Here is a 22,991-nt window from a genome sequence, read left to right as displayed (position 1 = left end):
ACTAGTTCATCTTTTAGTCCAGCCAGGTAGCTGTAACTACCATTTCTTCCCTTCAGGGCTGAGCCCTACCTTGCAAAGGGGCTCTGGGGCTGAGCCCTGCCATGCGAAGGGAGAAAAGCCAGCCTAGCCGGAGAGAGGCCACCAGCTCAGTGGCAGAGCACCTGTGCTTGATAGGGAGAAGATCCCCTGTTCAAATCTCAGGTCAAAAAAGGATCAGGGAGCATGCAGATGGTGGGGAAAGGCCCAGAGACCTTGCAGAACCGCTGCCAGTCAGAGTCGCCAAAGCCCGCCCGTGACCCTCCCAAGATGAAGGCACCATATCGCATTTCCACCATCGCCTCTTGCAAAGCTGCCAAATCCCCGGGCTCTCTCTTGCCCTTCCCCGCTTTTCTCGGCAGAGGGCAGCCGAGCCCAGTTCTTTGCCTGCGACCTCCAGGCGCAGGTTGATGACGCACGGCAAGCTTCCTCTCCACGTGGGTACCACTTGCCAGCTAGGACCGTGCCCGTCTCCAGACTTGCGGAGCCTGGTGGGTGGAGGCTTCAGGTTCGTCAGAGGAGCTGGGAAAGGCCCACTGCGCCGTCTGGAAGGGCTGCAAAGGGTGGTTGGCTGGGTTGGGGGTCAGAATTTTGAATCTGGATTATTATGAGAGAAGGGTGGAGCGGCCCTGAGTTGGGGGGATTTATGTATGTATGAGCGGGAGGGAGAAAGAGAGGGACCACCTGGTTTAGAAGGTGTGGAAAACTGACCTAGGCCACCTTCACACAGGACATTTATTCCACTGTTAATCCACTTTAAACAGCCATGGTTCCCCCAAAGAATCCTGGGAAAGGTAGTTTGTGAAGAGTGCTGAGAGTTGTTAAGAGACCCCTATTCCCCTCACAGAGCTAGGACTTCCAGAGTGGTTTCACAACCAGTCCCTCTTTCCAGGGAACTCTGTCAATTGCAGCTCTGTGAGGGGAACAATGGTCTCCTGACAACTCTGGGCACCCTTAGCAAATGATACTTCCCAAGGATTCTTTGGGGGACGCCAGGGCTCTTTCAGGTGGAATAAACATGTGGTGTGAATGCAGCCCTAGGGAGGAAAAAGAGGCATAAATCCATAGTTTGGGGCAGGGTGGAATAGATCCTGCTGGTTTGGTTGGGGGGGGAGAAATGAAGGGAAAGGGTGATATAGCCATTTGAAAAATGGAAATGGACTGCCTTTAAGTTGATTCCCACTTATGGCGACCCTATGAATAGGGTTTTCATGGTAAGCGGTATTCAGAGGTGGGGATAGGATGAAGATAAACAAAAGATCTCCACATTTAGGATTATGGAAACAATATTTTCCTCCCCTTCTGTTTGTAGGTGTTAGTTAACTTATTAATTCTAGGATGACTGTTTGTATTATCGCTGGTTTATTGCTGTTGTGAGCAGCCCTTGTTTGTTGCTGCTGCTGTTCAGTGTATATCTGCATCCTTCCTCCAGGCAGCTCATGGAAGCCGCTGTGGTTTTCTCTCCCTCCCCCCAATTTTATCCTTGCAGAACCCTGTGGGGTAGGTTAGGCGGAAAGCGAGAGTGATTGGCCCAAGGTCAGACAGTAAGCTTCCTGGCTGAGCGGGGATTTGAACCCGGGTCTTCACAGTCCTGATGTTTAGTCAAACCTTTGCACTCTGCTAGTGTAGTGTAAGGGTAGTAATAAAAATTAAGAATTGTCAGACTGTGGGTTGTTGTTGCTTCTTAGATTCCGTACCTGCCCTTCGCCACAAAATCCCAGGGCAAGCTGCAAAACTTCAATATTAAAACCAGTCAGAACAACTTACAATCAGAAGACTAGGGTGGGTATCCAGTAAAGCCAGAGCAGGGATACAGGACGCTGCCTTATGCAGAGTCAGACCATTGAAGGGCTCCGTGGCTTTGCCTGCAGAAGGCCTCAGGTTTAGACCCCAGCATCTGCAGGTAAGGCTGGGAGAGACCCCTGTCTGAAACCCTGGTGAGCTGCTGCCAGTCAGTGTGGACATTACTGAGCCAGAAGGACTGAGGGTCTGAATCAGTATATGGCAGCTTCCTGGGTTTATTTAAATCATCCCTTAATTTAGAAGCATGAGGACTAGAATCTTGCTTTATTTTCAAACGCATTGCTGCAGCTTATTAGTACAACACATTTACCCACAAAAGGATCCTGGTTTGGTCCCCAGCATCTCGATTGTAGGCCTGGGAATGTCCCCAGCCTGAAACCCTGGCGAGCCGCTGCCAGTCAGTGTGGGCAATACTGAGCTAGATGGATGCAATTGTCTGATAAGGCAGCCTCTTTTCCTTAAATAGCCCATATCTTTCCTACTGCTCATCCATATAAAATTGCCCTACGGGTAATAAACTTGTCTACATCAACCAGAAATAATCTGAGTGACCTTTCCAGGAAATTCTGCAAGGAACAGAGAAATCTGCCCTTAGGTGAACTGTACAAAGGGGGATGCCTTTTGTTTTTATTTAGAGCCTGATAGAGGGATATTGTGACAACATGGAGGTGTTGGCCGGGAAGCCACTCTCCCTTGATCGTATCAGTTTTTATTTGCAGGTCAAAGCTCAAACCTTAAACAAGAATGACGGCAGACATTGAGCGACTCCTTATACAGTTCAAAGATGAGTCTGGTGAGGCCTTGGGGTCCCCCTTCGATGTCCCCATCGACATCACGCCGGAGAAGATGCAGCTGGTCTGCAACGCCCTCTTGGAGAAGGTACCCGCGTGGCCTTTGTCTCCTGGGCAGGGTTAGACTGAGGATGATGCACTTCCCTCCCTCCCCCAATGCCGTATCAAGTAGGCGGGTCTCCCCACTGGCGGAGAGGTATTATGATTGTTATTATTTATTAAATGTTTATTCTGCCCTCCCTCCCAGAAGGAGCCCGGGACGGCACATGAAAGCACTCAAAATTCTCTTTAAAACATATTAAAACAAAACATCTTTAAAAACATCTCAAAAAGTAATTCCAAATTGTGACAGCCAGAGGCTGAAGGTGGAAGGAGACTGTGGCCCTGATGGTAGAGCACCTGCTTTGCAGGCCAGAGGTCCCCCGTTCAGTCCCCAGCATCTCCAGATAGGGTCGGGAACATCTTCTGCCTGAAAGCCTGGAGAGCTGCCGACACTCATTGTAGACAATACCAACCAATGGTCTGAGTCAGTGTAAGGCAGCTTCCATTGTTCGCATTTAAATCAGCTCTTAATTCAGAACCATGAGGACTAGAATCTTGCTTTATTTTTAGGGAATGAGTTGTAGCTTGGAGATAGAGCACTCGCTTCGGAAGCAGAAGGTCCCTGGTTCAGTCTCCAGGTAGGGCTGGGGGAAAAAAACCTGTCAGTAACCCTGGAGAGCTGCTGCCAGTCCGTGTAGTAAGCAGCACTGCCCTAGATGGACCAATCAGTGTGACTTGGTATAAGCCCGCTTCCGATATTCCCAAAACTTTCCCACCGGCTTGTGAGCCTCTTTGGATCCTCTTTGGAAAGTTCAGTGACAGAGCACATGCAAATAAATCCTGTCACGCAAGTGACTATAAATGCCCCTTTTTAAAAAGTGGCAATTCGCTGTTGCTCTTGGCGCTCAGAAAAAGCTGCATGCAAACCAGACGTGGCCAAAAGCTGAAACCCGGATCTCTCCTGTCCAAGGAGGAGCCGCTCCCGCTGGCTTTCTACGTGCAAGACTCCGAGATCGTTGCCTCTCTGAAGCAGACGTTGGCGGGGCAGGGGCTGGAGACGGAGCGGGTGGTGGAGATCGTCTACCAGCCGCAGGCCGTGTTCAAGGTCCGGGCCGTGACCCGCTGCACCAGTTCCCTGGAGGGACACAGTGAAGCCGTCATTTCCGTCGCCTTCAGCCCCACTGGGAAGTAAGTAAGGGGCTCAGCTGGGCTCGGGGCCGAGATGGAGAAGTACCAGAGAGAACGGGTGGAGCATCTGGGGGGGAACTGCCTCAGATAAGCTCTTTGTCCGCACTCCACTTGGCTGCCTCCCAGGGATACATGGAACCCCTTTGCTCTTGAGTGAGGAGATAACAAGGCTTTCAGGTTCTACTGTTATTTGTCACTGAATAGCACAGAGGGTGGAATCTATTTGCCCAAGCAGACTTTCAAGCTTCACTTTCCTCTTTTCTCACAGCCCACTGCACACCCCCAGAATCTGCTCTGGGGGGGACCCCCAATGGGAGCCTGTGTGTGGCCAGCTGTTTTTTCCTCCTTTTCAAGGTATCTAGCCAGTGGCTCCGGGGACACAACTGTGCGCTTCTGGGATCTCAGCACGGAGACCCCGCACTTCACTGCCAAGGGTGAGTCTTCATAAACCTGCGAAGAAATGCATTCTGGGAATTTGTTTTGACTTTGCGGCCGCCTAATGGGCATGTAGGCAGAATGTTTTTTTGTTTTGTTTTTGGGGAACCAAAGGGGAAAATCCATGGCTCAGCTGTTCAATCCCCCGTATCTCCAGATAGGAGTGGGATAAGACCCCCTCCCTGAGATCCTGGAGAGCCGCTGCCAGTCAGGGTAGACAATACTGAGCTAGACTGACCGAGGGTGCAGGGCCCTTAATTCGGAACCATGAGGACTAGAATCGTGCTACATTTTTAGGAGAAGAGCTGTAGCCCAATGATAGAGCCCCTGCTTTGCATGCTGGAGGTCTGATGTTCCTGTCTTTTGTTTTTTTGTGTGTTTTGGCTTTTCACCAGCAATCCTCCTGAAACTTGTGTGTGTGTTTACCAGGTCACCGTCACTGGGTGCTCAGCATTGCTTGGTCTCCCGATGGCAGGAAACTGGCATCCGGATGCAAAAACAGCCAGGTAGGTGTTGCTCTTTGGCTTCTGAATGGACACGAGGCTGGGTCTTTGTTTCTTTGAGCCAAGCATCGGCTTCACCGATATGAGGCAGCCAGACCTCCAACAAAGTGTTGCAGCATGGAATGCTCCTGTTCAGGATGCCAGCCGTACCCTTTTTGGGCAGATTCCATTCTATTTTTCTCCTCCCAATATTCTGGCCTCCTCAGCAGAGAAGGTCTGGCCTCGTAATAAAGGACAAGTGGGACCCACAATAAAATGTTAACAGTGTGGAGTGCCAGCCATACCCTTTCTTGGGGTAATCCATTCCATTTCCCTCGTATTCTGTTTTTCTCTCTTCTCCCACCAACAGACAGACTTCGCTCTGTGGCCCTAAAGCATCTTCTCATTGGGTTATGTTAGGTTTTATCTCCACCCAATTTTTTTGGGGGGGGGGGAGTTGTACTTTTGCAAACCCCGAGACTTCCCAATGTCAGGGATGCCTCCCTGTCATGCATGGCTGGTGCCATTTTGACTATGTAAGGAAGACCACTCAAGAGAGAGTAAGGCTATTAGTGGCTGCTAGCTGCAATGAAGATCTTCTCCCTCTCCTGTTGGAGGCAGCGAATGCCAGTTGCTGGGAATCGCAGGTGGGGAAACTTGCTGTCGCGCTCGGGTCCTGCTTGCAGGCTACCCATTGGGGCATCAGGGTGGCCAGCGTGAGAACTGGGTGCTGGACTAGATAGAAATATATCCTGCTCTGTGCATAGCCAGAAACAGGCCAGTAGGTCTGGGTCGCAACTATGTTTCCATTTTTTTTTTTATCGTTTTGTGCAGATATTTCTCTGGGATCCCAAAACTGGCAACCAGATTGGCCGGGTTCTCGTGGGACACTCCAAATGGATTATGTCCCTATGCTGGGAGCCTCTGCATTTGTAAGTCTCCCCATCCTGATCCCTGCCCCCCCCCCAAAAAAATCTTGTTATCCTTTGGCTTACTATCAATTACAGGACTGTTTTAACCCACCCATTTGTCAGCGGGATGTAATGGTTAGAGTGTCAGGCTAGGGCATGAGTGGACCTGGGTTCAACATCAAAGTAAGTCAAGCTGTAGAAACACGGATTAACTTGGACACAAATAACAGCTTGCCCCCTTTTTTTAAAAAAAAGCTTGTCCTCTTGACCAGTCTTCAAAGGACCAAAACGAATATCTAAAGGTATGCAAATCTGTAAAGCCAGAATGAATCAAAGCATAACGACAAAGTTAAAATCCGGAATCTCCCTGGCAACAGCAAGGTTTGTCTGCTCTTGTCAGTTACTGCAGGTAGAAAATGTGCAGTTTTCACCATTGCACATCTGTCTTGCCCACACCCAGTAAGTAAATTACAGACTTGTATAATGATTAGGAGAAAGGCAGAAAGACTGAGCTGTCTTTTCCTAGGAATCCAACACTAGATACAACGCAATTCCTCAGGTATATCAAGAGATTGCTTAAATGATTAAGACCGCTGCTCAAATGACTCTGCAGTAATCACCGCTAAACATATTTACTGCCTGGATGATCAGGCAGTCGATATTCATTCAAAGGAATTATTAACGTGGCTGTTGGCAGCTGTTCAAAAATGGAAGACATTACCCAATTTGCAGTTGTCTTTGTGGTATAATAATGTCTGGAATCGAGATAACTAAGGAAACGACACACAATTTAAAAGTCTCGAAAGGGTCTGAAGACCCGGAACATTTCTATGCTGTTTGGTGGGAATGTATAACTTATGCTCCTGCAAATGATCTGCAGAATTCTTTGCCTGGATCAATGCATGAAATTTAGACCTCATAACTGTGATTTATAAAAATTATGCTCCTCTGTTGACTTTGTTTAACTGTTAATGCTGGAAGAGCCACTCTGTAATGTGACAGTGAAAACAAATATTCTTTGACGTATATCCCCTAATTGTATTTGTTTTATTATGTTCTTTATAATTCAGTTTTTTAAAAATGCAATTCCTCTCTCTCTCTCTCTCTCTCTCTCTCTCTGAAAATGGTCACTGATTTACAAAGGCTGCTTTCTCTTGTGTCCGAAGCACAGTTAGGAACCTCAAAAGAGCCCTGCAGGTGAACAGGAGAAGGTTGAGGCATCTCACCCAGTTTCCTGTTACCAACAGTGGACAGCCAGATATTTCTTGGGCGCTGCCAGGCAGGGCACAAAGAAGGCTGCAGCTCTGTCCTGAATATTTGTCCCTGCCCTCCAGCTGGTCAATGTCCTTTTGATTTTTATCTTCTGGTTTTTTAAGCGTGGACTTAGAGATTTAGCTTCAGACTTTTTGTGTCTGCTAGGAACCCGGAATGTCGCTACCTGGCCAGCTCCTCCAAGGATGGCAGCATTCGCATCTGGGACACGGCAGCTGGCCGGTGCGACAAGATCCTGACCGGCCACACGCAGTCTGTGACCTGTGTCAAGTGGGGTGGAGACGGGCTGCTGTACTCCTCTTCCCAGGATCGCACCATCAAGGTCTGGCGGCCCCAAGATGTAAGTCTGGGAAAAGATAAACTGTGCTTGGAAGGAACTGTAGCTTTAGTGGCCTGTTTAACAAGCTGCAGCCACGGCTTGGATGGCTTAAAAGAGGATTAGGCAAATTCACGGAGGAGAAGGCTATCGATGGCTCCTAGCCACGATGGTTATGTTCCCCCTCCACTGCCAGAGGTAGGATGCCTCTGAATACCAGTTGCTGGGATTCACAAATGGGGGAGAGTGCTGTTGTACTCGGGTCCTGCTGGTGGGCTTCCCTTTGGGGCATCTAGTTTGCCACTGTGAGAAGAGGGTGCTGGACTAGATGGGTCCCCTTTCACCTGATCCTCCAGCCAGGCTGTTCTGATGTCCAGCCTTCAGAGCAAGATTATTTGGGGGTTACCACTGAGGCTGGCTCAACGGAGGACCAGCCCCGCCCCTTACAGCATCCGGAGCCAGTGAGACGCCTGAGGACTCTGCCCAATCGGATGCCTAGGAGTAGTAGCTCCACCTTCCTGTCTCTGTATAAAAAGCTTCCATCCCGGGATCGCCTTCCCCGATGCAGCGTTGGGCGTTCCGTGGCTCAGTCAGGGTTGAGGGCTATTTTGTCTTTCTTGTTCCCCTTTCCAGGGCGTCCTCTGCCGCACACTTCAGGGTCATGCGCACTGGGTGAACACCATGGCTCTCAGCACAGACTATGTCCTCCGCACAGGGGCGTTTGAACCGGCTGAGGCCTCCATCAACCCCCAGGACGTTAGCGGATCCTGTAAGAGCATCTTGCGCCCTTGGGTTGCTTTGGGCTACCACCACTGTTTCTTCTGTGGGCAGGGAGGGGAGCTAGTTTCCACAGACGCAGCATCACTCAGCTGTAGAAATCGACATTGGGTGCAGAATTCTGAGCATCCTCAGGATCTCAGCTTTCCGGTGAAGCAAGTTTCTAGTCCCTGTGAATGAGCTAGGCCCACTGGCCCTGCACCTGACATCCTATCAGCTGACGCTGGTGCCTTACAAAGCTCTTGTGACTTTGCCCACGCGGTTTAGATTTCAAACCACGTGGACAACAAAATAGGTCCACCTGACATTGTGACGTCAGGTGATTGACAGGTGAGTGGCCTCACCCACCTGTCGAACTTGGCCCGCGTGGTGGGTGGGGAAAGACAAGGATCTGGCCTGCCAGCCAGACCCAGTTCCCCACCACTGGAATAAACAATGCAAAACAAACCCAATGAATGCAACATGCAGATTAGCAAGCTGCAGAATTCAGTTGCCCCCCCCCCCGCCCCATGTGCAGAATTTCAACATATTTATTTTAATTAATTTATTTATTTTATTATTTGATTTATATCCCGCCCTTCCTCCCAGTAGGAGCCCAGAGTGGCAAAAACTAAAATGCAATGCTGGATTCTTAACTGCATTTCTGCTTGCAATCTGGTCTTGTGTTTTCTTTCACTGCGGGGAGTTCCTAACCTTTTTTTCCTGACACTCACAGTGGCAGAGATAAAGGAGAAAGCACTGCTGAGGTACAACCAAGTCAGGGTAAGTCTGCCCTCCTGCCTCTCCTTGACGAGAAATAGCCACTCACCTAGGGTGACCAAGAATCCATTTCCAGGCGACCAAGAGCCATTGCCCTTACTTTTTTATTATCTCCCCTTTTTACTGTTTTTAGAAGGTTATGGGGGGCATAATTTGACTAAATGGGGGGAGGTAGGAGTATTCCCTATCTTTTCCCCTCACTATTTGAGCACTGGCCATTCCACTTTCTAGCCATTATATTTTGGAAAGCCTTTATTTAGTTTAATTTCTTTTCTTTAATTCCTTGCTGTTCTGCCTTTCCACCCTAATGGGTAAGCTGGGTGGCTTCTCTCCGTCTCCCCACACCCTGAAGTCCAGAAATGTGATGTCGCTGCATCCAAAATTAAAAGGATAAAAAATGTGGGTTTTTTATTAAATTTAAAAATTACCATTGCAACACCTTGTCAAAGCATCTTCCGATTCTAAGACGCAGCAGCGTAAAAACAAGACAAGAGGCCTCTTCTTCCCCAAGCCATCACCTGGGTGGGAGAGTTTTTAACAAGCTCTCCTAACCACCAATAGGAAGGTGATTCTGTGGGTGGGGCTCATAGGGGTTGTTCCTATCCCAGAGCAGCACCCCGCCTGACCGCCTTAATGCACCTTTTGGAGGGTTCTTTTTCAAAGCATGCTGTACCTTTTTGAAAGTCAGCACCTTGCATTTAGTCTCAAAACAAACTGGTAGCCATTGGCGTCACTGCCTCCTGTGACAATGAGTTCCAAAGGTTGAACTTACAAGCCTGATGTGTTTTAAGGGGGTGTTGGCACCAGAACACAGGGCTGTTCCGGAATCCCATTCCTCACATGCAAAGTGGATGTTGTCTCCTCCGCCCACAGGGTCAAGGGCCAGAAAGGCTTGTCTCTGGGTCAGATGATTTCACACTGTTCCTGTGGGTGCCCGCAGAGGACAAAAAGCCCCTGCAGAGAATGACCGGCCACCAGGCGCTGATCAACCAAGTCCTTTTCTCCCCGGACACCCGGATCATTGCCAGTGCGTCCTTCGACAAGTCTGTCAAGCTATGGGATGGCAAAACCGGGAAGTAAGTTTGTTCCTTATTTTTATTACGACAATTTTCCGTTTGTCTGCAGAGCTTTGTCTGGTTTGATAAAAACCATGAGCAATTTTCAAGTAGTCCCTGTGGGGGGAAAAGGTTTGGGTGTTTTTCATCTACCCCATTGTCATGGACAGATCACCGCTTGCTGAGATTTAGACTTACAGCGGCTCTTTCCCTCTGCAAAGGTGGAGGATCTATTAAGTTGATCCGCTCCCGGAGCCGGATGGATCCTGTAGGTTTTCATAGGGCTCTGGGAGATTTTCCGGCTGATAGGACTGGTGCTCCTGTCGAGGCCCTGGTCGCACTGTGGAATACAGAAATGACCCGGGCTATTGACACGATCGCTCCCGCGTGCCCCCTTCGCTGTAGAGCTCATACAGCTCCGTGGTATACCCCGGAGCTGAGAGCGATGAAACATGAGAGGAGGAGGCTGGAGTGCAGATGGAGGAAAACTCCCAGTGGATACAATCATGCCTTGGTAAGTGCCACCAATAAGTTGTATACAAAAGCGGTAAGGACAGCAAAGAAGCTCTATTTTGCTGCCTCTATTAGATCATCTTTAAGCCGCCCAGCGGAGCTTTTTAAAGTCGTGCGAGGGCTCTTACACTCTGGCCCCCACGATACTATGGAAACATCTGAGACCCGCTGTAATGAAATTGCTGGACACTTTCAAGATAAGATTGCATGTATCCGCAGGGACCTTGACTCTGATGTTGTGACAGATGAATCCATTGAAGTGTCCGGAGCACGGCCTTGTCTTTCTTTATTGGATGAGTTTCAGTTGGTGCAGCTCGAGGAAGTGGACAAGGTGCTTGGAATGGTTCGGGTGACCACGTCTGTTCTGGATCCTTGCCCATCTTGGCTAGTGAAAGCTGGCAGGGCTGGAACCACCGGTTGGGCCAAGGAGGTGGTTAATGCCTCCTTGAGGGAGGGAGTGGTCCCTGGTAGCCTCAAGGAGGCAGTAGTGAGACCTCTTTTAAAGAAACCCTCCTTGGCCCAGATAATTTAAACAACTATAGACCGGTGGCGAATGTCCCTTTTCTGGGCAAGGTTTTGGAGCGGGTGGTTGCCAGCCAACTCCAGGCGCTCTTGGATGAAACTGATTATCTAGATCTGTTTCAATCTGGTTTCAGGCCCGGTTTTGGCACCGAAACAGCCTTGGTCGCCCTGTATGATGACCTGTGTCGGGAGAGGGACAGGGGGAGTGTGACTCTGTTCATTCTCCTTGATCTCTCAGCGGCGTTTGATACCATCGACCATGGTATCCTTCTGAGGAGACTCGTGGAGTTGGGTGTCGGGGGCACTGCTTGGCAGTGGTTCCGCTCCTACTTCGCGGATCGTCACCAGAAGGTAGTGCTTGGGGAACATCACTCGACACCATGGACTCTCCATTGCAGAGTCCCTCAGGGGTCGGTTTTGTCCCCCATGCTTTTCAACATCTACATGCAGCCGCTGGGTGCAGTCATCAGGAGTTTTGGAGTGCGTTGCCATCAGTATGCTGATGACACGCAGCTCTATTTCTCCTTTTCATCTTCTTCAGGTGAGTCTGTTGATGTGCTGAACCGTTGCCTGACCGCGATAATGGACTGGATGAGAGCTAATAAACTGAGACTCAATCCAGACAAGACCGAGACATTGTTGGTGAATGCCCTCCCTGCTCAGATGGTGGATGTTAACCCTGTTCTGGATGGGGTTACACTCCCCCTGAAGGAACAGGTACGTAGTTTGGGGGTTCTTCTCGACTCTTCCCTGTCTCTCGAGGCCCAAGTGGCCTCGGTGGCACGGAATGTGTTTTACCATCTTCGTCTGGTAGCCCAACTACGCCCCTATCTGGACAGGGACGACCTTGCCTCCGTTGTTCACGCTCTGGTAACTTCAAGATTGGATTACTGTAATGCGCTCTACGTAGGGCTGCCCCTGAAGACAATTCGGAAGCTTCAGCTGGTGCAGAACGCAGCTGCCAGACTACTGACGAGGACCAGTCGGTCTTCGCATATAACACCTGTCTTGGCGCGTCTGCACTGGCTTCCTATTTGCTTCCGGGCGAGATTCAAGGTGCTGGTTCTTACCTATAAAGCCTTACACGGCGTGGGACCTCAATACCTTGTGGAACTCCTCTCTCGATACGAACCTACCCGTTCACTTCGTTCAGAATCTAAGGCCCTCCTCCGGGTACCAGCTCATCGGGAAGCCCGGAGGGTGGTTACTAAATCTAGGGCCTTTTCTGTGGTGGCCCCTGAGTTGTGGAACAGCCTCCCCGAAGAGGTACGCTTGGCGCCTACACTTTTATCTTTTCGGCGCCAGGTAAAGACCTTTTTATGCTCCCAGGCATTTTAATTTTCTTAACCATTTTAATCTTTTAATTCGTATTTTTAATTTTTGTCGTATTGTGTTTTTGTAGTTTTTGTTGTTGTTTGTTTGTATATGTTTTTATGATTTTTATTATGATATATTGTATTTTATCTTGTTTGTTCACCGCCCTGAGAGCTATTCTGCTAAGGGCGGTATATAAATTGAAATAATAAATAAATAAATAAATAAATAAAATAAACCCCAGATGTAGCCAATACTGAGTTAGATGAACCAGTTACAGTAATACCTCAACCAATCCTCCAGGGAGCTCCTTTTAAGGAAGACTTTTTTTTAAAGGTGAAACTGACTAGCTGAGCTTTGCTGTGGCTAAACTTTCAAGCTTGTGCCTTTGCTCTAAGGTGAAACTGACCAGCCTGTGCCTGTGCTTTGCTAGAGTGAAACTAACAAGCCTTAAAGAGATTTCTTGCTTTCTCCTAGGGCTGGGGAGGGAAGGATCTAATAGGATTCAGAGGAGGAGAAGGAGGGGAGGGGGAAGGAGGGGGAGGGAGTGGGTGCCGGGCAGGAACCCTTTAAAGCCTCTGTTGAAGCTGCCCTCGCTATCTGTGAGTGGGTGTAGGAACGTATCCCTATTCTTTCTATGTTATTTCTACCTCTAGTACCAAAGTGTCTGTTAAAGAAGTAATGTCCAGGAACGCGTGTACTTTGTTAACTGAGGTATTACTGTATTCACCTTTAGTGTTAGACCGAAGCTGAGTATCTGAAATCTTGCTTGTTGTCAGCTTTGCAGTTTATCTTTAAAAGCAAGTTCCAAGTCCTCATGATGATGTTCCAGTGAGAGAGCTAAACACTCTTTAATTCTTTAGAGGTAGAAGAGAAGGGCTTGTGGGATTAGAGGTGTTCGCATTAGGGCATTCTCAGCTTTGGGGAAAGGTGTGTTCCATTTCCGCTTCACGACCCAAAAATATTTTTCCCCCCTAAGGTTCCTCACCTCCCTGCGAGGGCATGTCTCTGCGGTGTACCAGATTGCGTGGTCGGCCGATAGCCGCCTGCTGGTCAGCGGGAGCAGCGACAGCACAATCAAGGTCTGGGACGCTAAGACACGGAAACTGGCAGTTGACCTTCCCGGCCATGCGGACGAGGTAAGGCCCTAGTCAGCAGTGAGGGTTTCCTCGGGTTCACTTTGGCAGGAGAGGACAGGACCTTGAGGCTCCCCCACGTCAGGGATGACTCCCTCTCATGAGTGGCTGGTACCAGTTTGACTATGTAAGGACCAGCACTCAAGAGAGAGTAAAGCTATCAGTGGCTATTAGCCACAGTGGCTATGCTGCTTCTCCACTGTCAGAGGCTCCATGCTTCTGAATGCCAGTTGCTGGGCGTCCCAAGTGGGAAGAATTGCTGTAGCACTCTGGTCCTGCTTGCGGGCTTCCCACGGGGGCAAAACCCCAAGAAGAATCACTAAAAGACCCAAGTTTAAATTCCTGCTTGCTTATCGGTTAAATGTAAATATATCATGACAGTTTCCTCTGCACCAGCTTAATCCAGGCTGCAGGGTCTTGGTGGGGTGGGGCCCCATCATCAAGGGGGAAGCGTATCACATGATTACACACAAGTTGTAGAATTTGGCTGGCTGAGAACCTGAACATTCATTGTCCCTTTCTAGAAAAGGGAAGTCACTAGTCCACAAGATGGATGTGACTTTGTGTCACATCTGGTGAAATCTTGCTCTCTCGTTTTTCTCTCTCTGTTAAAACCCACAAAGGCGTTCAAGTTAAGCTGCTTGTACTCCCTGAAAGCAGCTGTTGCTTAGCCTTCCTGTTGTTCTGTTCCCAGGTGTTTGCAGTGGACTGGAGCCCCGATGGTCAACGGGTGGCAAGTGGTGGGAAGGATAAATGTCTGAGGATGTAAGTTTTGGGCTTTCTATGAATTGCTTGAGATATCAAGGCGGAAGCGTCACTATGTCACCTGTGGGGGGTCGTACCATTTCTTTAGAAAGGGAATACAATCTGGGTATTTTTCCACTTTTTGCGGTAGTGGTGGTATTGCTCTGTGTGCGCGTGTGAGTGAGAGACAGAGCACCAACAGTGTATATATCTGGCTACTTAGAGCAGGGTGGAGCCCTCCAGATTCTGTTGGACTACAACTCCCAGCAGCCCAGCCAACTGTCAGGGATCATGGGAGTAGTAGTCCAACAGAATCTGGAGGGCGCAACATTGGCTATCTCTGATTAGAGAGTGTCTCTAAGGGGAGAAAATATAAAAGATCTCTGCCCCAAGAAGCCTACATTTTGAAACTTGCCATGGCTTTGCAGCCTAGTGGATGGAAGTCAACCCTGGCCTAGGAACATCCAAATTCAAATTCCTGCTCGTTTGGTGAATCTCGTTTGGTGCCTTAGGGCAAGTTGTTGGCTAAGCCTAACCTACTTCACAGGAGTGTTGTGAGGAGAACGTGTATAACCCAGCATACGCCGCTTTTCAGCTCTTTAAAAGGAACGGAAAGATACTAATGTTTTCAATGTTTTTCGTAAACATATACTTTGTTAATGTTGTTAAATAAAGAATTTCCTTTCAGTGAAGCCTATCCAGACATGTAGATGTTTACATGTTTTAATCACTTTTTAGCTTAATGTTAATTTTAATTCTCCTTTAAATATTTTTAATGACTTGTTTGTAACTGCTATTGGTAATTTGAACATGTTTGTTAAACTGCTTAGAGGTTTTATTAAATAAAAAGGCATAGAAATTTTGTTAATTAAAACGTGGGGGGGGTCCTTTCTTTTTAAACAGATGGAGACGATAGCTGGGGAGAAGGACTGTAAAAAAAATGGACCCGATCCATTTGGTGATTCTCTCGTGACGCAGGTTGCGGCCTACAAGCCCTCCATTTTACAGAGGGCTGCTTGAATCAAGACTGTCCTTTTTTGTCTTTATTTCTTTTTTGTATCGAGATAAAAGCGTCCTCTCCTCTCTGTCAGCAGGCTTCTGACCTCTTTCGTGCCCCCTTACGAAATTGTTATTTAAACCTGTCTAGAATCTGCACACCCCCAACCCGTCTTCCTTCATGAGAGCTGGTGCAGGCGAGAGGTTGAGGGAGAGGGAAGCAATCTAGAAGGTCCTGTGTTTGAATCTCACTATTTTTACTCATGGATTCACAAGGTGATGAATCCTTGGCAGTGGCAGCCCCTTGCTGTCAGAAAAATGGAGGATAATCATTTCGCTCCCTCTAAAAGCAAACTCGGGTGGAAAGTGCTGGTAGGACTGGAACGAAAACAGTTCTGTTGAGAAATGGGAGGGGTGGACGTGTGGGAGGGACCCTGAGGTTTAGACCAGCGCTAAATAAATAAATATCTCTAAGCAGTTGGCGGCTTATCTTAGAACACCAATTAGAACATCGCAAAATATCAAAAGAAACCATTTAGATATGAAAATATCAACCCATGTTTCTTTATGTAAGGGGTATGTAAATATATCAGAAAGTCCAACCCCAGATGTGAACTGATTAGTTTTTAAACAGCAATATGTTTCACGGTCAATATTCACTGAGGTTTTATGGCATCTTGCGTTTGTAATGGAAGAAATCATTTGAACTCCACTAACCCAGTTCTGCTATTGAGGAGCCTGGGTTTTGTTCATCTCTGTTAAAAATTTGAATAAAAAATATGTTTTGGAAAAAAAGAAATGAAAATATCAACAACACATGATAAAGATCCCTGTTTCAAGCAGCAGAATTAACAGGAAAACAAAGCATTCTCTGAAACATAAACTCCCTGTCCCTCCAAACAACCATTACAACTAAAAATTGATTACAATAACAAGGCCACTAAACAAAAATAATGAGCCACAGGGCTGTAGCCAACAACATTTTACTGAGAGTAACCCCTTTTAAATTAATGGACCCGTTAGTCATGGCCATTATTTTCAGTGGGTCTACTCTGAGTAGAGACTGGCATTGAGTACCACCCATTTGTCCAAGAGGCAACAACTATACAAAATAACATCCCATAAGACACCAAGTGTGTTTTTTGTTTTTTACCAGAGAGGCTAGTCCCTTTGAGGTTAGAGTGTGTATGCTACTCTCTGCCTCCTCTTCCCCTTTCTTTTCTAATTATCATTGTCATTTAGCTGCCTTGGAGGCCTGTGGCCAAAAAGGAAGGCAACGTATACAAATTTTCAATAATAAATAGTCATTGATGGGTCCATTTGCCTTCATGATTTTTTCCAGTTTTTTTAAGCCATTATAAGCAAATGGCCATCTCCGTTTAATTCCATAATCTGATCATTTAGAACATGATAATTCGTCCTGGTATATTAGAACAAAAGGCCTTATGTTCCCCATCCTCTTTCTCTCTGCAGCCAACCAGAGGACTCTTTGCAAACCCGCAAGCAGGACGCAACGGCATAAGCCCTTTTGCCTGTTTGTGATTCCCATCAACTGGTCTTCAGCACCACGCTGCCTTTTCGTATTGGAGACAGCACAGCCATCGTAACTAGCAGCCATCCTCCATTTATGTATTGTCAGACCATTGGTCCATCTAGCTCAGTGAAGTCTACACTGACTGGCAGAAGCCCTCCAGGGTTTCAGGCAGGAAGTCTCTTCCAGCCCTATGTGGCGATGCGGGGATTGAAGCTGGGGCCTTCTGCATGCAAGGCAGATGCTCTCGCACTGAGCCACAGCCCTTTCCCACAGTGATGTACACGCTTGCATCAACGCGTGCGCAAGTCTGAGCCTTTTAAAGGGTTTATTGCAGAACTGAGGTTGATTTACAGGAGGAGGTTCAAAGAGTGCGAGATTAACATGCTACAAGGAGAAAGGTACCATCGCAATACCAAATTCCAGCTGCCGCAGTGTTGAACACAGTATTTCCTGGATGAGCCACAGATTAGATGGAAAACTGCTGATTTGGGTGAAATGAACAACTCTTTTAGGATGTTAATTCTGCTTGCAATTTCAAAGCAACATCTGTTTGGGTAAGAAGGGAACAGCATTGTCCATGAAAGGATCTGGGAATTCTCCTGTGTGCTCTCATAGTGCAGCAGATGCATTGCAGCTTCACAAGTTCCAGTGTTTGAGCATATGCAGAGGGCTTTCTTCCCCCTTCCTGCAACATGGCAAGCAATCCTAGCCCGTTCCCACACTTTGGCCACTGAGGAGAAGGGACTGCGGACCTGAGCGAACCAACTTGCAAAGTGGCTGCAGTCCTTTGTGCACTTACCTGGGAGTAAGGCCCAGTGAATATAATAGGTATTATTTTTTAGTAGCCAAGCACAGGATTGCACTGTTAAACATGTTGTTTAGGAATGCATTTATTCATTATTTATTATTTGATTTATATCCTGCCCTTCCTCCCAGCACGAGCCCAGGGTGGCAAAATTTGATGTATTAAAAACCAGCGATGGGGAAATTCAGGAGCAGGAGACAAACATGGAACTCTCCCCCAGGCCACACACCCTTCCTACACCCTCACCCCCAGGCCACGTCCCCTCACCACACCCAGCCTTGAGTGTTTTTGCTTGGCTAGCAAGCATCCTTGAACTCTGATCATTCCTCCTGCTTACCTGGACTGAGGACAGGGAGGGGTGTGCGAAGCTACTGTGCAAAGGTAAAATGTACGTTAATTACTCCACTCATGTGGCCCCCGGAAGGTTGCTCAGAAGGGAATGTGGCCCTTGGACTGAGAAAGGTCCCCACCCTTGTTTTAAGTCCATGTTAGACACAGCATTTGCTGGGTGTATTAAACCAACACACACAAGAGGGTATAATATGATGGAGATGAAGACACTAAATAAGAAGGCAGCCAGCAGAGAAAGCAAGATGATAGCTAGCAGCCAAGAATAAAAGTAGGCTGGATCAGGTGACCTCCCTGAATGTCTTTTTCCGCCTGCAAGGAGCTGGTGCAAGTGTGATGATGAATCTTGTGTGTGTGTACATGTGGAATGGAATTAATGCATCACATGGCAGGCAGGTAAAGTGCCATCAGTCCTGGGGCAATGACCCCAGTGAATCCACTCCACCAGCTGTGTCTCGTGATGCTCATAGAATCCATTTTGAGCATCGTAAAAGGCGGGGGGAAAAACTGTCAGCAAACCTTCACTTGCTAGTTTTCCAAGGTGTGTACAGCTATGCAGTTGCCAACAGTTAAAAACAAAAGCAGTTTCTGCTCCTGGGCCTTTTAACACTTTACATAGCAGCATTTTATTTAGCAGGAGATTATGCTTGTCGCCTTGGTGGGAAAATGTCTGGCTGATTTCTGCAGATGAGATCAAGAGGCAGATTAAAGCACAGGAGCAGGTTAGGCCATTTTTTCCCAGTCAGTTGGCACAGGTGCTAATGTTTTTTTAAAGTTGACAACTGTGGGTGGCCCTGGCAGACATTTGGGAGGAATTAATCCTACCCACTTTCTATATAGAGTTGCCACCTTTTATTCTTGAAAGAGCTCCTGTGCCTCTTAAGAGCAATATGAAAGAGAGTTTCAATGGGTGCAGCTTTACCCCTTCACTGCATCTGATAGCTAAATGGATCCTTGTTAGAGGCATTTTACTTGGGGGTGGGTGGGGGTGAACAACCGGGGTAATTCTATCATCTCTGTGGTACGTGCTACTTTGCAAGCACCCAGAGACATTTGCCTAGCCCCTGTTGGAAACAGAATTCTGTGCCAGATAGACATTTAGTAGTGCCCAACCAAAAAAAAGCTGCACCAGTTGAAGTTTTGCCTGTCATGTAATTTTAGAACAGCAGGAACAGCATCTAAGGCTTAGGGAGTGGACTTTTTTTTTTCCATTGCAGCTTCCCCAGAGCCTTCATAACTTCTCCACACAGCACATACGTAAACTATGGAATTTGCTCCCACAACATGAACAGATGGCCACCAGCTTGGATGGCTTTAAAAAGAGGACTAGACAAATTCACAGAGGATAAAGCTATTAATGGTTACTAACCCTGATGGCGATGCTCTGCCTCCACAGCTGGAGGCAATGTGCCTCTGAACGTCAGTTGCTAGGAATCGCACGTAGGGAGAGTACTGCTGCTGCGCTCGGGTCCTGCTTGTGGGCTTCCCATTGGGGCATCTGGTTGGCCACTGTGAGAACAGGATGCTGGACTAGATGGGCCCCTTTTGGCCTCATCCAGCAGCCAGGCTCTTCTGATGTTCTTACCATTGCCTTAAAACAAAACAACATATTCTGTAGCTTAATGAAGAATACATGCAACTTTGCCTTGCTTTTCTCTACCCTCCCCAACACTTTTTCCTTTTATATCATGCTTATTAGACAATCACACAATTGTATTTGTGCCAGGGGCAAGGGACTCTTTTGTGTGTGTGTTAAACGTCAGCACTTTGATTTGATTTTAATATTTCTACCCTGCCTTTCGGCCAAAAGGCCCTCAAGACAGCTTATAACAGAGCAAAAATATAAAAATACATCAATAGAACATCAGTAATACATCAATAAAGGAATAAAAACAATTAGCAAAAATTAAATAGCACTTAGAAAACATTAAACGCTTTGTTAATAGCAATATTTTTTCTAAAAATAATATAGCTGCTAGGGTGAAAATGCATGTTAGCATCAGCAGTGACGAAAACAGCCAACTTTCGGTTCATGAAGGAAAAAGATATATGTGTGTGTGTTGGGGGGGGAATTAAATGACTTTTTTAAAGGAGGTGCGCATGTGGAAAAAAAAATCATGTACGGGCTGAGAGTGGGGGATGAAGGTTAAGGGTTTCATGTGACCAGCCTGTGTTGTCTTGACGGATGGAAGCATTTGATGCTCTCCAGTTCCCAAGGCCTATTTACAAGAGCCTGCAAGCACCAGCTCACAGGCAGAGCATGTGACACCCTCATCAGGTCATGTGCATTTGGGGCGATGCACAAGTGCAAGCCTGTGAAAAATGGTTTGCTGTTCGTGTGTTCGGATCTCCTATTTTGTTTTCTTTCCACACATCCTATTTCCAAAGAAGAAAGGGCAGTTATCAACATACATTTGAGATACATATAAAGCACATTATTTCCCTCCAAAAAATCCTGGGAAATGTAGTTTATCCCTCACGGTGCTACTGTTCTCAGCACCCTTAGCATACCATACTTCACAGGATTCTTTGGGGGAAACAATGTATTTGAAATGCATGGTGTGCACACAGCCCAGTAGCATAGTGGCAAATTCAGAAGTGCAGGGTCTCTTAATGATAGTCACAGCCACACACACACATCCTTTTTGTTTGTTTGTTTGCTGGGTTGAGAATGAGATCCCTGTTAATTCTTCTCCCAAAACATCAGATGTCCCTAGGAGCCAATAAGCATGAAAGGGGAGAGTATTAGTTATTGAGAAGAGTCTTCTCAGTGGCTAACTCATTTCCTTTCACTCTGATCAGCTCTAATCAGCAAGAAAGGACAAGGAAGCATGTTAAAAGTTTATTTTCAGTGGCTAAAATGCAACCCTTTCATGCTGATTGGCTCACAGGATGCTGGGAACATAGGGACTCTGCTCCCCCCAAAATAGGGGTCTAAGACCCCCCAACTCCCTGGATTACTACACCCTTCCACACAGCCCTACTTTAAACCACCTCATCCTAAGCGTGCCATCTCACCAGATCCAGTTTAAGAAGATTTGTGTCCCGTAGCCAACTTTCGGGCATATATCAACTGTGGGCCTCAGTTGGATGCATATCCCAAATCTGAGATGCACATTCATGCGGTAGCAGTTGGGGTCTGCGCCCATGTGTGGATAGATGCCGTTAACCCACACTATGATTGTGTCAGTAGCACACACGCTGGGGTGTGCGCGCACATTTATTTATGTATTTATGAGATTTTTCACCCCACCTTTCTTCCAAGGATCTCTAGGTGGTGTACATAGCTCTACCCCCATCTTATCCTCACAACATTCCTGTAAGGTAGGTTGGGCTGAGAGATAGTGGCTGGCCCAAGCTCAGCTAGGGTGGTGTGGTGGTTAGAGTGTCGGACTAGGGCCTAGAAGGCCAGGGTTCGAATCCCCACGCAGCCATGAAGCTCATTGGGTGACCTTGGGCCAGTCATCTTCTCTCAGCCTAACCTACCTCATAGGGTTGTTATGAAGACAAAACAGAGAAGGAAAAGAGCTATGTACACCACTTCAAGCTCCTTGGAGGAAGGGTGAGATATAAATGTAATAATAAATAAATAAATAAATAGTGAGCTTTGTGACAGAGTGGGTTTTTGAACTGGGATCCCTTGTAAAACCGCAACCTCCCCACCCCCTGCTCCCTTGATCTGCAATATGTGGGGATACAGTAATGGTGTTTAAACGTATCTTCAGTTGTTTTGTATTGTATTTAAAACTATTTTACTTGTTTTATTTTATGCTTGTAAATTGCCTTGAGATGTATGTAGAAGGTGATTCATAAAATAATTGCAATTACATTATATTAGAAGCTGTCTAAGTGCCCGGCATATGCTGGGGTGTAAAGAAAGGCCGGGGAAGGGACTGGCAATCCCACCCCATATATACGGTCTGCCTTGTAAACGTCACAAGTTGTCACCCTAAGAGTCAGAAACGACTCGCACTACAAGTGCGGGGACACCTTTACCTTTTTAAGTGAATCATATCATGTCAAATTGCGCTGAAAACTAAAAAACTGTAGTCCTAAACACACTTACTAGTGAGTGAGCCCCACTGATTTCCTTCAAGTAACATTTGTGCAACAGACAGGAAGTCAACAGGTGGAGCTTACCTTGTATTCTGGTGGAGAAACCTTTAACCACTGGGATTCCCATTTGTTCTCCAGCAGCTGTTAAAAGAGAAAGTAGCCTTATTTAACCAACTAAATCCTAATCAACTAAATACACTTATTTACATATTTGTATCTATTCCACCTTTCCTCCAAAAAGCTCAGGGTAGTGAATGTCATTCTCCCCTCCCATTTTATCCTAACAACAACCCTATAAGGTAGGCTAGGCTGAGAGATAGCACCTGGCCCAAGGTCACCCCAACGGCCTGAGTGGGAATTTGAACCTTGGTCTTCCAGGGCATAGTCCAACCACTATACAGCACTGTCTCTTGCCAAGTGTGTCAGAGTGACATGGCAACCCTCAGTCTAGGATTGCCAACTGAACAGGAAAAACTGGCCAGGCCTGCTCCTGTGCCTTTAAGAACAGCTTGATCTGCAATGGAAAAGCACACAGAGGAGCATTATCACCTGCTATAACATTTGCTGTTATAGGCAAAGGAGAGAGGGTGGTGAAAAAGTTGGCAGTCCTCTGTGAGGTCTAAAGTTACCTAATTTAAAATAAGTATTAAAAATGTGGCCAGACATCCCCCTTTAACCACAGCTTAACTCAAGCCTCACAGTGTCATGCCCACTGCAACATTTCTGTTATTTGTTGGACTCACCTTAATCAAACAAACCTGGCATAGGAAGAGGCGCTGAGGTGGAGAAGTTGGCAGCCGATCCTCAGTGAGGTCTCCCAGCTTGAAAAGACCTGCCCCTCTAACCACTCACTTCTTGGGCCACACAGAACTGGTGGCTGTGTGCGTGCGGTGAGCAAGCACTTGCTTATTATGCTTAATCATTTTGTTATTGTGGGTGTCATTACTTTATATGTGCCTATATAGTATCTTGCGTTGTCTCTGACCAAAACCAAAATGGCGCCCATTATTCCCCCCCCTCAACTTTTCCGCTCAGACGTCGCCGTCGAGGTTTTATTTTTTTTCCCCTTCCCGCGCGCGGCGGGACTCTTTTAACTCTTTCTCGCCTTCTTTTCTCCTCCGCCCTATTCTTAAATCACGGCGGAGGGAGACAGGAA

The 22,991-nt window shown here is 47.2% G+C and overlaps 1 protein-coding gene and 1 long non-coding RNA gene across 9 annotated transcripts in view; one reads left to right on the top strand and one right to left on the bottom strand.

Annotated features, from left to right (window-relative positions):
• Positions 1-22,915, bottom strand: part of LOC133374151 (uncharacterized) — a 47,636-nt gene extending 24,721 nt beyond the window's left edge. The window contains exons 1-4 of one of the 3 annotated variants that reach the window (XR_009759827.1): positions 22,579-22,915; positions 21,920-21,976; positions 19,149-19,370; positions 1,939-4,310 (exon numbers count right to left, since the gene is read on the bottom strand). This is a non-coding gene — a long non-coding RNA (uncharacterized LOC133374151). Of the gene's footprint in view, positions 1-1,938; positions 4,311-15,670; positions 17,173-19,148; positions 19,371-21,919; positions 21,977-22,578 lie in introns of those variants that run through there. The other 2 variants (XR_009759826.1, XR_009759828.1) reach the window with 2 other exon arrangements.
• Positions 436-15,186, top strand: NLE1 (notchless homolog 1). 6 transcript variants are annotated; one of them, XM_061604681.1, is made up of 13 exons: positions 436-544; positions 2,559-2,718; positions 3,643-3,860; positions 4,215-4,294; positions 4,725-4,801; positions 5,612-5,709; positions 7,108-7,300; positions 7,910-8,045; positions 8,769-8,815; positions 9,686-9,888; positions 13,196-13,355; positions 14,047-14,117; positions 15,000-15,186. In XM_061604681.1, the coding sequence occupies exons 2-13, from the start codon at positions 2,584-2,586 to the stop codon at positions 15,010-15,012; spliced, it is 1,431 nt and encodes a 476-aa protein (XP_061460665.1). In that variant the 5' UTR covers positions 436-544; positions 2,559-2,583; the 3' UTR covers positions 15,013-15,186. The 6 variants fall into 6 exon arrangements, with proteins under 6 accessions (XP_061460665.1, XP_061460666.1, XP_061460668.1 ...); XM_061604682.1 differs by having other exon boundaries at positions 2,546-2,718; XM_061604684.1 differs by having other exon boundaries at positions 467-527.
• Positions 22,916-22,991: the final 76 nt, after the last annotated feature.

The sequence above is a fragment of the Rhineura floridana genome, chromosome 21 (assembly GCF_030035675.1).
Source record: "Rhineura floridana isolate rRhiFlo1 chromosome 21, rRhiFlo1.hap2, whole genome shotgun sequence".
In the NCBI taxonomy this organism is placed as follows: domain Eukaryota; kingdom Metazoa; phylum Chordata; class Lepidosauria; order Squamata; family Rhineuridae; genus Rhineura; species Rhineura floridana.
Note: the sequence above shows the minus strand (reverse complement) of the source record. Positions and strands in the feature narration are given on the sequence as shown.

Bases quoted from the DNA above. Each gene is read 5' to 3' on its own strand.
- NLE1 (XM_061604681.1), top strand. From the start codon at position 2,584: ATGACGGCAGACATTGAGCGACTCCTTATACAGTTCAAAGATGAGTCT. The intron at 4,802-5,611 runs GTAGGTGTTGCT...CGTTTTGTGCAG, and splicing joins CCGGATGCAAAAACAGCCAG to ATATTTCTCTGGGATCCCAA. The intron at 8,816-9,685 runs GTAAGTCTGCCC...CTCCGCCCACAG, and splicing joins TGAGGTACAACCAAGTCAGG to GGTCAAGGGCCAGAAAGGCT.